A 17718-nucleotide genomic window follows, 5' to 3' on the forward strand; every position below is an offset into this window, starting at 1 on the left:
GATGATAGATGTATTGAAAACGAATAACCATAAAATATCTGAAGAGATAAATATTGTAACTGGACAAAAAATAGTGGCAATGTGAAGTCGAATCCAAACTAGAAGTTCTCGTCGCTCATTATTAAAGCAACAAATAACGGCTATGATACAAAACTATTGATTTTCTTAGGCCTGTGTCACTGCCAACAGCCTCGAGGGCTAGTTGAGGGAGTTACGGTGAGAGATTTTGCTAAGACTAGCCCCAGCAAGACCAGTATTTCGCTGCATCTACCACCGGATCGAAATCGTGACCCACTGTAAAGTTCCGGCGACAAACTCAGCGGGTTGATGTTATGAAATATAATTTTTGTACCGTGTATACGTCAATGCCACTGTTTGTACCTTAATCGAAACCCTTACGATACCGAACAATATCGCCGTAACCGCAACCATGTGCTGCAGTCGTGGTAATAACAATACTGTCCCGACATGGAACTCATATTACACAAAACGACTAATTATTTATTCGTAGCTAGTACTAGAGATATGTTTATATGAGGGAGTGAATACGACTATCTGTAATAGTCGCGCTATTTGTGAAAATCATAACATTTGATGAGATCGTGGACACTTATGAGAAATTCTTATAAGGTAATTAGAAGTGAATACTGCATTTTTTTTCATTCCAATTTATCTACTTATTGAATGTTTATTTAAACAATTGTGGAACAATTCTGACATTTGACCCTAAGGGTACATTGATAATATTGTGTTCACCCCAATTAAATCCAGAGCATACCGGATTCAAGTTTCGGAATAACATGGTCCATTTAATAGGAATTTCGAATATGTCTTGCATGTTTCATTACAAGAATTTAATGATTATAATCTGACTTATATTACGTTGATGTTTCACATTCGTAATTATGTTTAAATGTCTAAGATCTTGGTAAAAAAAACCCCGGAAATTTCTGCTAATGATATTACTGTCACAAAAGTTTGTGTAACTCATTATTAGAGTTACCTACCTAAATATTTATTTTTATCTTAAAAAAAAAACCTTTCAGTATGAACAAAGTTGATGCGTAGTAAAAACATAATTTATCAAATTATATCTGAAGTTTGGGTAATGTAACACAACAGTTATAATAATTGACATATATTTTTCCTTGAGTAGCTTTCCGTGAATTTAGTACTTCGTAATATAAAATTATGAAACACCTTTTTAATTGAGCACAAAGAAATCTGAATATCTGAAAATTACCCAAACCGCTACGCAGGTTTGTTCCTGGTCTGAGGTAAAAAATAATAAATAAAACTATGAAATATGTTGTTGACAAAATCGTGAAAAGTTTGCTTATAATTTAGAATTTTTATTATTCATTAGAATTCCGTGCTGCACGCATAGAAACGGAAATTAGAATATGACAGTTCGAATTTAATAATTACGTTTTTAATAAAACTTTTTATTTATTCCGTTCGCCTTCAAGGAGGATTCATTCAAAACCCTTAAGTCTCTGAGGACACTAAATTCAAAACTACGTCGAACAAAAGGCGCTCATCCACCTGTATTTTCTGATTTATAACCGCACAGACTATTTAAGTTAAAATAACTTTAAATTTCTCTGGCCTAACAAAATACTGTATAACAAATGCAAGTATTTGTCCAGAATTACGAAAGTACAATTTATAATAAATATAATTGTAGCTCAAATTTTAATATAAGAAATATTACATTCAAGTTATTTTTATTTAAAAACTAAGCTATGCAAAAGCAATGTGAAAGTATACGTAAATGGTACTACTGGTATTACTGGTAATAGGATCTCTTGTGAGTCCGCACGGGTAGGCACCACCACCACCCAACCTACGTATTTCTGCCGTGAAGCAGTAATGTGTTTGAAAGCGGAAGCTGTTGTAACTATACTGAGACCTTAGAACTCATATCTCCAGGTGGGTGGCGGCATTTACGTTGTAGATGTCTATGGGCTCCGGCAACCACTTAACACCAGGTGAGCTGTAAGCTCGTCCACTCATCAATGTAATAAATAAATAATTTATGTTTAAATCTTTTTGAACAAAAATAATAATTTTGCAAATCGGTTTATAAATGACAGAGCTCTACCTACAAAATAAAAAATGTGACCGAATTTGATTCGGTACTACGTTTTTGAAGTTGATTAAAATAATGGAAATGTTAATTAACGCCATTTGAGCTAACACTCGATTTTCTTGTTCAATTTAACGAAGAGTATTTATTATAGCCAGCTTGTTTTAAAATCATTCGATTTGACATTTCCGCGCTTTCATTAAGATCTTTAAATAAAAATAACTGTACATACTAAAACTCCACTATTCACAATTTAATGTTTTTGGGTATTAAAGTGGCGTGTGAATGTTGATATTACTTTTAAACAGATATCCTTTCAGGGATTAGTTTAGACTGTGCTAGATGACTGATAGGAAAATTGATTAACAAACTAAGGATAAAAAAAACCTGAACTGTTTTGTCTTTACGTAGTTTTAGATATCTTTAAATGCATTTATGTGGTTCGATTATCATATTTAAAGAAATTGAAACCAAACACAAACTTTAAACGAACAAATAAAGGGTATTGTAATTGTATCGCTCTCACCATATTGTGAAACACATTTATTTTCGACTAGCTTGGTCAGGCGATGTTACCCGTGGTTATTGTCGTACTGCGGGTAACAACCGCGGGGCAAAGCTAGTTTAAAAAGGTACACTAAGTTACTCCTTACATGATCAGCTACCTATCAGTGAAAGTCTCGTCAAAATCGGTCTAGCCGTTCCAGAAATTAGCCGGAACAAACAGACAGACAGACAAAAATTGTAAATAATGTTATTTTGGTGTGTGTACCGTATATATTCTTAGTCTGGCCATAAATACTGTTACAATTAAAAATAAACAAAATATTAAATTTGAATTAGGAATCTGTCATTTTTATATGATTGCTCATTGAGTTTTCTCATTTTGGCGCCAATACATTGTACAATATTTTGCGATATTAAAATGGAGTGGGGTGATAAAGAGAACCGAATCGCTGTGATTGCATTACATAAAGTAGGTATGGAACCAAATGCAATTTTTAAAACTCTCCATACGCTTGGTATTAGTAAATTGTTTGTGTACCTCTGTTTGTGACAGAAAAAGATCTGGCCGTCCACGTAGTGTTCGTACGAAAAAGGCGGTCAAAGCAGTAAGGGAAAGATAGATGGTAGATATATTCGAAAAAATCCTGTCCGAAATCAAAAGATTTTATTTCGGGAGATGAAGCTAGCACCTAGAACCATGTCGCGTATTTTAAAAGATAACTTAGGACTTGCAGCCTATAAGAGACGTACTGGTCATTTCTTAACTGATCATTTAAAAGAGAATAGGGTGGTAAAATCGAAACAACGCTGCTGAAGCGGTACGCAAAGGGAGTTCATAGAAAAATTTTGTTTACGGATGATAATTTTTTTACAAATGAGCAACATTTTAACAAACAAAATGCCGTATTTATGCTCAAAGCTCTAAGGAAGCTTCCCAATTAGTCGACAGAGAGCAACGTGGACACTATCCGACTTCAGTGATGGTTTGGTGGGGTATTAGCTATGAAGGAGTGACTGAGACATACTTTTGTGAAAAAGGTATCGAAACATCGGCACAAGTGTATCAAGATACCATTCTTGAGAAGGTAGTGAAGCCCCTTAACAACATCATGTTCAATAATGGTCCTTCCAGCAAGACTCGGCGCCAGGTCATAAAGCTCGGTCTATGCAGTTTTGGTTGAAAACGAACGTTTCAGACTTCATCAGAGCTGAAGACTGGCTGTTGTCTAGTCCCGATCTTAATCCGCTGGATTATGATTTATGGTCAGTTTTAGAGAGTATGGCTTGCTCTAAACGCCATGATAATTTGGAGTCCCTAAAACAATCCGTACGATTGGCAGTGAAAATTTTTCCCATGGAAAGAGTGCGTGTTTCTATTGATAACTGGCCTTAACCTTTAAAAGACTGTATTGCAGCCAATGGAGACCACTTCGAATAAGCTTTTTATACTTTAAATTGTTTTATATTTATGTACTAAACTAACACACTGTAAAAGTAATAAATGTTATTTGCAATAGAATTTTTTTTTCCTTTGTCTCAGTACTTATGGCAAGACTATGTATATTCATATGCAAGTAGTAAAAATCGGTTATTTCAATATTACAAACAGATACTCCAATTTTATTTATGTGTATAGATTTAAAAAAGTCGTTAAGCAAATTAAAAAAATAACTTTTATTATTATTAGAAACTAATTTAGATATACATTAAAATGATACCGAAACGTAAATGAACCATGACCATTGTGGTACGACTGTAACGATCTTGAACTATTTTCATTAAGTCATTGATATTCCAAAAGTTTTAACGATAAATTAATGCGTATCTAATGAATTAATACCAATTAAAACAAGTTAATGGTACCGAAGATTGGATGCTATCTATAAAGAACTAATATAATTATTATAATTGAACCTCATCATAGTTTGATTTCATGTCATTTCGTTGTATGGAAATAATTTGCGTTTGAAAATTATATATATGTACCTAGTCAGGTCATAAATTCTGTCACATGTTTAATGTAAAATAATTGAAACAAGTTTATTCATTATGTAACCATTCATATACCAAAATGAACTTAACAAAACATAGATTCTTATGACACTAAATTTTATTCAAAATGACCTCCGTGATTTTGAATACAGGCCTTCAATCTGCGCGGCCAGTCGTCTATCGCAGCACGAACGAGGTCCATGTCAATATTAGCGGCTGCCTTAATCAAGGATGTCTTGAGTGACTCCAAATTGGGATGAGGCTTTGAGCACGCCTTTTCCTCCAAGTGTTGCCATATCTTGTAATCTAACGGATTCAAATCTGGACTGGAGGAGGGCCAGTCTTCGTGCCGGATGAAGTCGATTTCACGCGCCGCCAGCCAGTCTTGTGTGCTCTTCGCTCTATGAGCTGGCGCCGAATCTTGTTGGAATACCCAGTGCCTGTTATTGAACATGGTATGAGAAACAGGTTCCACAAGGTTCGTCAGGACTGTATTTTGATACACAACTGCATTCGTTTTTACACCTTTCTCACAAAAATGTACCTCTGTTAAGCCCCAATAAGAAACTCCCAACAATACCATGAGCGAGGATGGAAAATGACCTCGTTGGACACGCGGAATACGGTTGCTCGCTTCTTCACTACTGTGTGCGTACACCTTATCATTTTGTTTGTTGTAGCTCTCTTCTACGGTAAAAATTTTATCATCCGAGAAAAGAATTTCCCGATATTTTTTTCCCGTGTACCGCTTCAACAAAGCGCGGCATCTCTTCAGTCTCAGGTCCATTAGACGAGCGTTCAGACGCTGTCCTGTTTTTCTTCGATATGCCCGAAGCCCTAAGTCTTCATTTAACACCCTTTTCACCGTGGTTCTGCTTAACCCCATCTGAAGGGCCATCAGTTTCTGCTTACGTTTGGGATTTCTTTGAATTTGCACCTTCACAGCTTTTATCACTGCTACTGCACTTTTATCCTAACAGACCGAGGGCGACCACTTCTTGACCTGTCATCTACACTAGAGTCTTCATTGTATCGTTTGATGGTACGATAAACGAATCTTTTGGTTATATTCAAATTTTTCAGTATGTTAAAAATTTGAATTGGCGCGTAACCGCAACGATGCAACGCAATAACTGCAACACAGTCTTCTTTAAGCGTCCACTCCATATTTAAAAATGAGTAAAATTCTAAAAGTATACATTTTTATTTTCATGAACAATTCGAAATTCGAATTCAATAAACTTTTTTGTGGTCAGCATTCTAAAAGAAAAGTTTTTACTGTGTGACAATACCTATGACCTGACTAGTTACATAGGTGACAGCAGTGTGAGAGTTAACAAAAAAAATCCCCAAAATTCCCAAAAACAAAAAATTTATATATTCTCATACACGGTCTACCCATGAATTCCGAGTAAAAAAAATTTAAGAAATTTACATTTGAATTTCGAACCTCATCCTGATATTGTGAACATAAATTGTGTTTTGTCGTCTCCACAATATTATCAAGATGTTAAAATGGAAGATAAAAAGAACTAAAATGCTGTGAAACTATACTTATATTTTTATCTATACTTCTATACTAATATTATAAAGAGGAAAGATTTGTTTATTTGTTTGTATTGAATAGACTCCGAAACTACTGAACCGATTTGAAAAATTATTTCACTGTTTGGAAGCTACACTATTCCCGAGTGACATAGGCCATAATCTTTTTTGAAAAAATTAGGGATCCTTACTAAAACTCCAATAATGTAACCCAAGGTGTAAAAAAATTACTTAAAATATCCTTTACATCGCGTGCCCTGCGAAAAATATTGATGATAGAATAAAATAATGTACTACAACTTTGTATTATTTACAAAAAGTGTCGTGACAGCATATGTCTAACTATTATAGTTATGCCGCAATAAGTGTTCTTTTATTTAAAAAAATAAAACAACGTTGTCAAAATTTTTGTTAAAGACCCGGGCGTAGCCAGAGCGGGCCACTAGTTAATATTATAAAGCAGAAGAGTTTGTTTGTTTGAACGCGCTAATTTCAGGAACTAATGGTCCGATTTGAAAAACATCACGTTGAGACCAATACACCACCAATAAAGAATGTTTCAAAATCAAGTTTTTTTTTTCCTTTTTGAGAGCTTCCGCTGCGTGAGCTGCGGCCACGGTTAAAGTTTCGCTAAAATAATGTAAGACCGAATTGTTCTCCTTTAAAAGATCTAAAAAAAAATCTGCGACAGCATATGTCTTTAAGTTAAGGCTGACTCATTATAACGTTTTTTATGCTAACCAAATTTGTTCTATAATAAAGCATTATTTCTGAAGGTGTTTTTATGAAGATGATATTAATCCCTATCCAAATAAATACGATATTCTATACAAATATTTAATTTTTTTTGAAATTACCCACTCTTGATTTTAATGAGTATCTCGCTATGATTATTTTAATGAGTATGAGAAGATATCGCAGTTTTAAAATAGCATCGCAGCAAAATAATTATCAAGCGCGTAATATTGATGTACAAGGCAACAAGAAACACCCAAATCACTTCAAGATAGGCTTTGAAAATTATGGATTTCTCCAGGATCCCATCATCAGGTCTTGATGATTACAGGACAATTCGGGAAATCTACCCATTCGAACAAAAACGGAAAAGAGAATTATCAGAATCGGTTCAAGGATTCTCGAGAAATCGGTGAACATACATAGATAAAAAATGGTTTGTGAAAAATTTAAGAAAAAAGTTTAACCAATATAAAACGTACATGTGAAAAAATATAATAATAAAACACATCTATTGAATTACATGAAAATTTACGTTATTATTTTTTTATATTTATTTTATTATCATTTTACTAATGAGTAATGCACAAGCACGTCATTATAATTAAAAACAAAACCTAAGAATTTCCAGAAATTGTAAAAATAATAATTATCGGGGCCAAACAACTTAAAGGGCATGACGTCAACAGCGTTTCGCTTACGTATAATAATTTTGACGAAATATTTACAATAACAACAATAATAATGCTGATGCATATTTCATCTTCTCCTCTAACATATTATCTATCTATTTATTTAAGTATAGTTACATTTTAGAGTAATTTATTTTATTTTACCGAGTAACTCCTAACTAACTAATTTATTTTAGTTTTTTTTTAATTAACTTTAATTTAATTTATTTTACTGGTATATTTTACTAGTAAAATAAACAATAGTTAAATTCATCTAAAAAATAAAAAAAATCTATTGTTCAAATTAAATTGATCGTTTTATCATTAGTATATTTTTTTATTGCATAGATGTATGGACGAGCTCACAGCCCACCTGGTGTTAAGTGGTTACCAGAGCACATAGAAATCTACAACGTAAATGCCGCCGATTCGAACACCGGTGCATCGAAAGAGACGAATGCACCGGGCGTCTTATTCTTTAGGCCACCACGAGTTTTTCTTCAACTCATAGCTTTCAACGAAGAAAAATCTTTTCATGTTTTACCTAAAAATATATTTTAAGTGAAACCGCTGTATAATTTTCATTTATTTACCTCTAAAATATATTTCAACATATTGCTACAAAATTAATTTGTGGCTATAAAGCCGCAAATGTGTATTTGTTTAACTACACAACTATGATAACAAGAAACAACAATCACGACGTAATAAATAAATTATGGAACTGCTTATCTATTAGCATATATTTTAAAGCATCATTTTACTATACGTCTTTCAATGACAAACACCAAAAAAAAAAACTTTACGTCATGACTTTCTAACCAATTAATGTAAAGTTTTCCAAGTATGTAACTAATAATTACATATAGGACATATACTTTGCAGTAAACTCCTAAAATTAAAAAAGTAATAAAGGTAGTGTATGATTCGGGTGCACATTAATTTATTGGATTTGATAATCATACCATAAACTATATCTATGAAAGTTTCTTAACGAAATTTTGATTTACGTTAAGAATTATTGAGCTGTAAATATTATATTTTCTAAAGTCATAAAATTGTTGCCTTCCCTATTTTTTTTTCGTATTTAAATCAAAGGAATAGAATTTTAATTCAGGACGTGTGTTTATTTTAATTGTTCAATTGGATAGTTAGTAAAAATAGCCAATTAAATTTAAAACAAACTTTCGGAGAAAAGCTTGAACTAGATCTTTGAGATTTGATTTGTATTTATTGATTGATTGATGATAATAGATTTCAGATATGGAATAGTTTCGGGTACATGTAGCTTATAGTTAGAATCGCAAAGAATTAAATTGAAATGTCTTTATTGAACTCCACTAACAAAAAGTGGTGAACAACGAACAAGAGTGTCATAGTCAGCGAGTTTATCGACAAATAAATATTGTTACATATATTATATCTATTCTATATTATTTTAACCTTGAACGTTCACCCTAACGACGGATGTTTTCATTGTGCGTAAAACGACATGAGATTAAAAAAATAGAAAGTTTTTTACTTTTTTCAACTCTGTGTCTGCTTATCAAGTTCTTAAATCCATAAATAAAGAGATCCATAAATTAGATATAATATTAGACCCCTTGCTTGGCATTTACTTCGTCGTGCAATAATTAATTCTAATTTAGTCAAGTAATTTCAGTAACTAAAATCAGAATCTATCACTGAGAAGATCCGGCGAGAAACTCAGTGGGTAAAAGTCTAAATAATTAATTCAAATACATTTCATGTAATTTTGCCCACTGAGTTTCTCGCCGCAGTTTCGCCTTTTGTAGATTCTCCGAAGCTTCACCGTTGTTAAGATCGGTGTTAGCTTTTCTCAGGTTGAGCCCGTGAACTCACCTACCCGTCCGCGCAAAGTTGGAACAGCCCCTTAGGTTACTAGCGAAAATGGAGGGAAAATGTAATTTTGACTAAAATTACGACTAAGTATCTTCTATAATATATAAAAATGAATTGCTGTTCGTTAGTCTCGCTAAAACTCGAAAACGGTTGGACCGATTTGGCTAATTTTCGTCTTGAATTATTTGTGGAAGTTCAGAGAAGGTTTAAAAGGTAGAAAAAAGATATGAAAATGCTCAGAATTAAATAAAAATAACAATTTTGTGTTCCCTTTGGTGTGTCCCCCGTCGGACGGATTCCTTTTGTTTGTTTTAATTTTATTTTATACAAAAGTTTAGGTCTTTTATTTATCGATTGAGGCACTACGAAGTCTGCCAGGTCAGCTAGCTTAAAAATTTATATTTTTTATGATGTACAGATTTCACATAAGGCCTTTAAATGTCAGGAAATGATGATAAAATATGTGATATCAATTTCTTGATTCAGTACGTAGGCCGGTTAACGAACTTTGCGTCCGCGTCGTACGACATCCATTAGAACATGTTTCCGATGCTTATTTCAGACGAACCGGCTTAGAGAAGCAATAATTGTCACTGGTTACTACTCTGATAATATTGTATTTTTGGTAAAAACTTATGTGACTTTTTTAAGAAAATGATCGTGTATCTTCTGAAACTCAAAATTGACTTTTTAGTAATTGCTTAATGTCAATTAAGAAAGGGTGAAATATTTTTATTTTTTAGGGTTCATATGAAATAAACGCTAATAATTTTAATCGATCATGTTTTTTTTTTCGAATAGAAAAGTTATAAATATTGTTTTTTATGTGAAACCTATATGAAAGGTGATGAATACTCCCCTATTTGGATTTTTTTATAGATTGGAGATCATCTATGATCGACAGCCCGCTGAATTGGAGCTTGTCATGTTTTTCCTGTTGTAAAATGTAAAAACGTAAAAAATGATGCAATAATGCTAAAAATTGCCACTCATGTACGCATCTAATAAATTAGTTGTAATTATCTTATTCCAAATTCGACAATATATTTTTTTATTGTTTCAATATCGCCGCCGAAGGGCAAATGGGCAGAACTTGCCTTCAATGTTGTTTCTTTAAATTTAAATGTTGTACATTTTTCGGGCTATTAAAATTTGTTTGGAATTGGGGATTGCTCAAAAACCACATAATTTAAAATTCCGTCTACGGAGAGCATCGACTGAACTGTCTTCCTTTGGCTTTTAATTAATTTTGTCGAATATTGTTTTTTTTTAAATATGATTTTTTTGGAAAAAAAAACCATATAGGTACTGTTTTTTTACTGTAATACACAAATGAGTCCATTTCTTACGTGGAAACTCAATCGAAGCTTCGGTGGAACGCGAGCGCAAGGAAAATAGAAAATATAAACAAACTGACAATAGTAAATTACCGGTTCAAAGCAAAGCAAAGCAAATTTTAAGCAATTCAATTTTAAATTATAACGACTAATTGTATATACCATAAAATGTATAGACTGATGACTAGTTTTAAGAAGTTTTCAGGGCTTCACTAGTTTATTATTGAAATATAGTCGTGTGCGGGTGATCGTGTGCCAAGCAAGATAAGCAAGCGGTTACATCAGACAAAGGCGCGTGCCAGCGGATTCGATCGCACGCTATAAAAGCACTCGCACAACACCAGACACCTCATTCACAAGTCGCGGGTTCTAGATGACAAGACAATATTAATTCGTGGCAATGGTATACGCTCTCATGCATCATCTAAACATTGCGAAGAATAAGCTAAAATACGAACAACTGTGGCATAGTGACAATTGGTGTGACAGTCATTCCCCGAGATTCGAACATCAACAAAGATAACACGAAACCTTCAGATCGAGTGCATTGATTAAAAGGTAAATATTATTTGTTTTGCCGCTTTTATGCTCTAGATAAGACGTGTATTATTGGTCTTTTATTGACTAATTATTCTTCAAAAGAAGCAAACAAATCTATTGATCCGTATTATTAAGAGTAGTATTGAAAAAAAGGATATACTTATGGGACTCCACTCATTTTGCTTCCTCAGTTTATACAGGGGTCATTCGCAGATCAGCTGAACTATCATGAATTTTTCGATTTACGTCAATCGAAGAAGATAAGTGCTGCGATCGTATTATTATTTGCAAGTTTGAAACGATAAAAGGAGTTAATTATCTTTTGTTTTTGGGGGTCACATCCGACAGATAACTCGAGTCGCGTCTGAACATTAATGCTAGTTCTGAGTTTCTGAACGTCTTATATACCACCTTCTTGCTTTGACGGTGGTATACCTAAGTTGGACATGGAATTTGATACTCGGATTAAGTATAATATGTTCATGTATACGGTCCAATGATTTTAATTAGGGTTGTCCGTAGATATTGTTTTCAAACATTTATGTTTTTTAAAACTTAAATAGTAATTAATTAGCAACGAAAGTAAAATCACATTCTACATTAATAAACTTTTACAGGCGAGCAGAATTCGATGAGTTTTTAAAATTAAAATAAAGATCAGAATCGGGTACTTCTACCCGTCACCCCTAAGACGATTAGAAACGCAAACTAAACTTAACTTGGTTTCATAACACTTTTACAGAACCACAAGTCTGCAATAGATCAATTGTGCTGAGACCGCGTTAAGAAACGAACAAGCTCTACAAATCACTGAGGACGCAGGAGTTCGAATATTAATTTAAAGTTGAACACAAAGATGACGACGGTACATACTACCAACGAAGTGAATTTGTCAGCACCCACGCCAAATCAGGACGCAGATTTGGATCTAATGGCGCTAACTATGGCAGCCTTACGCTTTGTCAATCCTTGGTCAGTTAACACGGAGCAGAAACAGTGGACTGAAGTGGTACCAGGCTCACCTGAAGCCAAGGACCGCACAATTACTTTGGCAGAAGTTGCCCACCATGACACGCCCGATGATTGCTGGATAGTTATTTATGATCGTGTCTATGATATATCGACATTCTTAGACGAGGTGAGCTCCATACTTTACTTGATACTTTTAGGTTTAATGTTACGCACGGAAACATTTAGGATTAGCAAAAGTATTATGGTGCTGTGGATAAAGAATCGAATGTTGTACAGGAATTTTAAATACATTCTAACTAACAGATTTAGTTCTAACAGAACCTACATTTAGTTCAAACGATTTCATACATTTTTTGCGTATTCATTGCAATAATTTTCATATCTAATCACAAGCTGTCTTGTATCGACACTGGCAAAGTTTCGGGATTTCTGAAATTAATGAGAATGGACATACGCGTGACTCTCACGTGAATCTGAACCGGTCATTACAAGAACGTGCTGTAGGATAAACTGTTTTCGAGTGAGTAACGGAAAACGCGCATGAAAAGGTTATCATTTTGTTAATTATAATTCCAGCACCCTGGCGGTGGCGATATAATGTTGGAGTACGCAGGCCGAGACGCAAGCACGGCTTTCAGGAGTTCTGGGCACTCTCGCATGGCTGTTAAGGCTCTAGATCGATTTCTAGTCGGAGAACTGCCCCTACAGGAACGCTTGTACCGACGCCCGGGTGGTATTAAGCTTAGCGATATACCTGAATGACCTGGGATGGTATTTATTGAAAATATAAAATAAATGAATATTTTTAATGAAAGAAATATTATTAATATGAAAGTAGTATATTTGGTGGCGGATGATTTCACAGAAATTACTGTGAACGCTTTTAATTAAATTTGTTTTTATTTAATCATATTCAGACAATTATTGTTGTTTTAATAAACTTTTTTGATAAATATATTTAATTAAGTCTTAAATTGGATTTAAGTGAAGCTATTTTTACTGGTTATACTTTGGATAATAGGTTTTCCTTCCAATGGTACTTAACGTATGACCTGTTAATATTCTTTAGCACAATATAGATTATAAGATTATGATATAAGTATATGCATTTATTTATTTTGTGTATCTTATTATTACAGTGTTAGGTCAGTATTAAAAACTACTATTTTGCATATTTTCTATCAAGTAAGCTTGTCAAAAATGTTCCTACTTTAATGTTTAATCAATTAAATGCTATACACTAATAGATCACGTATTTCATTATCTTCAGACTCCTCTACGCCTCGATAGCTATGTTATCACGGGTATTGAACCTCACCTCTTAAGAATTTGTATTATCAATCGTGACCGTGTCTTGTGCTGCAATAATTAAGATGTGTTAATATCGTGTAAATCATGAACTGCGTTTCAAAAACTTTATCAAATTCTACCCAATATTTTGTCAACAAGTATCTCTTATTTCATTCATAGTCATTGAAACGACGGATTCAAATCATTCGTAGATTTTTTGCCGACACGGAAAGAAAACGCTTTAATTACATGAAAATAAATTCAATTTTATTAGAATTCTCTTAAAAGAAAGTACCTACAGCACAATTCAAAACGTGCTTTCATTATAATTTTCGAATTCTAGAATTGTAACCCCAGCGATTTTTTTCATTGAAAAAAGTGTCTTTTCGTTGCTCTATGAATAAGAATGGAAATTAACAAAATTCACTTTAGCAATTATCAAATTATTAAGATTAGTATACAATATGCCTTTTTCATACCTAAAAAAATTGAGCTGACTGTTTACACAACTTGGAGATGCTGATGTTGAAATTCACTATACATCACAACTCTATGTGAAACGGCATATTAAAAAAAGATTGGACACTTTAGGATGGATATGTTACGGTAAATGTACATTCTTGGGAAATGTACACATTTACCGGTAAATGTACACATTTGCCAAAGAGTTAGGTATAATAATATGTGAACTGAATATAATGTATAATAATATGTACATTTTCCGGCAAATGTGTACTCTTGTCTTCGCGTTTTGGTAAATTTATACTCTTACCTTTATGTTTTAGGAAAACTTACAGTAAATACAAATAAATTAATAATGTTGTTGCAGTAAAAAAATATTTATTTAAATAAACATAATACAAAAGGCTTTAATAACGAAAATTATTTTTAATTAGAAAATGTAAATGACAAACAAAACATACTTTTCTTTGCATATTATATAATATATTGTAGGTTAGGTTAGGTTAGGTTAGGTTGTAGTGGTGCGCATGCGCACCACATTAATAACACTTGCGATTTCGTATTTTGTATGCCATGCTCACATTTACTAAAACGACATGGTCATTGTGAATTCCATGCGCATTTCCCTTCTTTGAAATTGTAAATGTTAGTTGAATGCACATTACCCAAACAAGGAGGCAAATGTGCACATTTTCCGGAAAATGTGTACATTCGCCGCAATATCTACTTTTACCGTAACAGATATATGTACTTGCAACACAGCATTCAGCAAAAGACTTTTCTAAATTTTGGAAGGAAACAAATAAGTTGAATCTGAAGCCAAGTGTCCCAGTGAGTGTTGAGGGTATTAGCAACTCCGGTCAAATTGCTAACACATTTAGGGAGCATTTTAGAGTGCTGTCTCCAGTGGCAACAGCGAATGCTGGTGTCGCGTCGGTCATATTCGGCTTAGGGGACCAATTACGCGAATCACGGCGAAATAGGTTCCACGGGTGGTGAGAGACATCAAGCGAAGAAAATAGCCTGGTCATGACTTATTGAGTATTGAGCATTGTTGTGTCCACTTACCCAGAGTGCTTGCCATGTTGTTTCTGTGTAGGCCATTCATATTTGCCTGAAGCGATGATAAAGACCGTAATTGTTCCGATAGTTAAGAATAAAACCGGGGATGTATCCGGTTTAGGTAACTACAGGCCTTTAACAGTCGCAACAGACATCGCTAAGGTACTGGATGGAATTATTGATATTCAGTTGCGAAGACACTTAGAGCTGCATGATGGCCAGTTCGGCTTTCGACCTGAACTTTCGATTTTTACGGCTATACTGGATCTTAAGAATACCTTCCAGTACTACACAGACAGAGACACTTCTATCTACGCCTACTTTTTAGACTTCTCTAAAGCGTTTGATCTGGTGGCGTATGATAGGTTGTGGCATAAGTTGTCGAGTGATACAAACTTACCTCATGAGTTTGTCACTCTCTTGAAATACTGGTATGGTAATCAGAGCAATTTTATGAAGTGGTCGGGGTCGCAATAGGACATGTGCAGGCCGCATTATGGGGTAAGAAAAGGTGGCTTATCATCGCCAAGTCTTTTTAATTTATACATTAACCACCTGATTCGTGAAATCAGCATTGCCAGTATCGGCTGTTCCATTGATGGTGTGTGTTGTCAATAACATCAGTTATGTAGACGATATGATGTTGCTGAGTCCATCGATCAGGACTCTCAGAAAGCTGATTACGATATGCGATCGTTGTGCGGAAGAAGATGGGCTCAGATATAATGCTGTTAAAAGCGAGCTAATGGTATTTAAATCAGGCAGAAATACATACGAAACTATTCCATCAGTCACACTCAGCGACAGTGTTCTTAAGCAAGTATCGCAATTCAAGTATCTGAATCTATTTTTTTTTAGGATTGAAGGGTTAGATTAGGCCCGGAGGCCTTACCCGGTCGACGGTGTATCGCGTTCCGACCCGGCAGGCTGGTTCTGGCCCAGCGGGGTATCCCGGAACACCAGCGGCACCGCCCGGGCTGCCTGGTAAGGCCGCCGTACCGCGGAGACCGACGTCGTTGGTCGTCGACTATCGCCTCCACGACCCGTCGGTCGGGCGTCCTCGGGGCGGCGCCGCGTGTCTGGTTGTAGTGTTGACCGCGGGAACCCCCCTACTCTGTCCAGGTTCTGACCCCGGACGGAGATCGGACGTCGGGTGTAAGAGTGCAGGGGAGTCGTTTAGTGGGTGGGCCCTAAAATCCTTGGGCCCGCGATCTGCTCTCAACACCTGCAGATCGTTAAGTCTCACATACCCCGCGCGCCCCCTAGGCGCGGGGACCTCGTAGGAGGTTCGGGCCCCTACCCGAAAAAAAAAAGAAAGGCCCGGAGGCCTTTCCAGTTTCACCAGGACAGGTGGACGAGCAGAGGCTCAGCCAGGAGGGATGGGATTTGCTAACAGTTGCCCGAGCGCCTTCGAAGGAGACCTAACAACTCAAGAGCAGCTGCTTCGCGAATGAATCTACTACTAGATCGGAATCGCGACCCGCTGAGAAGATTCGGTAGGAAACTCAGCGAGTTGATTCATGGGTTAGGTTGCACGTCGAACTCTTTGTCGAGTTCGACGAGTACGGTTACCGGGGTCCCTAAGCCTGCTCCTAGTGTTAGAGCTGAAGGCGTCTAATGCAAAGGTTATTGGATCTGATCGATCCGTAAGGACGTGTCTAGGGCGTCAACGGTAACGGGCTCCGGCGTGATCAGGATTCGGGAAGTAGTCAGCGGCGGCAACGATAAGGCGATTATCATGACTCATAGTATCTGAATCACTGGGTTACCGAGACGTTTGCAGACGATGTAGACATGGACAGGTAGCGCAGGGCGTTGTCAATCTGGAGTAAATTACTGGTCCGTAGGTTCGCACGGCTTACTGCGGAAGTGAAAACTACTCTTTTCAGAGCATACTGCCAGTCTTTCTACATGTTGAGCCTATGGGTTAAGTTCACCAAGAAATCCTACAATACCCTACGTAACCAATATAATAACGCTTTCAGAGCGCTCATGTGGCGGCCACGTCATTGCAGTGCGTCGGGGACGTTTGCGGATGCGCGAATAGGTAGCTTCGCAGCAATCATTCGTGAACCAATCTCTTCCTTGATTCGCCGCGTGCGGGACAGTCGCTGCAACTAACCATTAATCTGTGCGAGTTCCATGTTCTACTGCCCCGATTAAAAATAATAGCTATGGAAAGAATTATGCAGGAAAATGAGGTGTGGTCATTGTTACTATGACGGATAAAGGGAAAACCGTAGTTGACTATTGAGAGGTTTTAGTCGCAATTTAAGCATTGCATCTAATAATATTACTGCATTATTAAATAGCTTGCTTTCACGTCAATGTTTTATATCTCACCCCGGACAGACTAATTACATGTTATTAAAGTATTAATCGATATTTAACACAGATGCCCTTATTTATGAAACATAATAATAATAACACCTCTACGCAAATTACACGTTATGATAATGCGCAATTTTTTTATTTGTTTACATTTATTGTAATTATTATCAGTCACTCTGATATTTATTCAAATATTATTAAGGTAATGTTTAAGCAATAAAAATAACTTTACCAATGCAAATTAATTCCTTTTTTTTCATATGTTTCGATTTAAGTAGCTATAGCTATAGTCGTCGTGGCCTAAAGGATAAGACGTCCGGTG

At 35.4% G+C, this 17718-nt stretch overlaps 1 protein-coding gene across 1 annotated transcript; it reads left to right on the forward strand.

Moving 5' to 3' along the window:
• The first annotated feature begins 11090 nt into the window (after positions 1-11090).
• On the forward strand, positions 11091-13497 carry LOC114250134 (cytochrome b5). The gene is made up of 3 exons (XM_028183873.2): positions 11091-11297; positions 12022-12417; positions 12828-13497. The coding sequence occupies exons 2-3, from the start codon at positions 12136-12138 to the stop codon at positions 13011-13013; spliced, it is 468 nt and encodes a 155-aa protein (XP_028039674.2). The 5' UTR covers positions 11091-11297; positions 12022-12135; the 3' UTR covers positions 13014-13497.
• The last annotated feature ends 4221 nt before the right edge of the window (positions 13498-17718 follow it).

Source organism: Bombyx mandarina, chromosome 04 (assembly GCF_030267445.1).
Source record: "Bombyx mandarina strain Sakado chromosome 04, ASM3026744v2".
Lineage (NCBI taxonomy): Eukaryota > Metazoa > Arthropoda > Insecta > Lepidoptera > Bombycidae > Bombyx > Bombyx mandarina.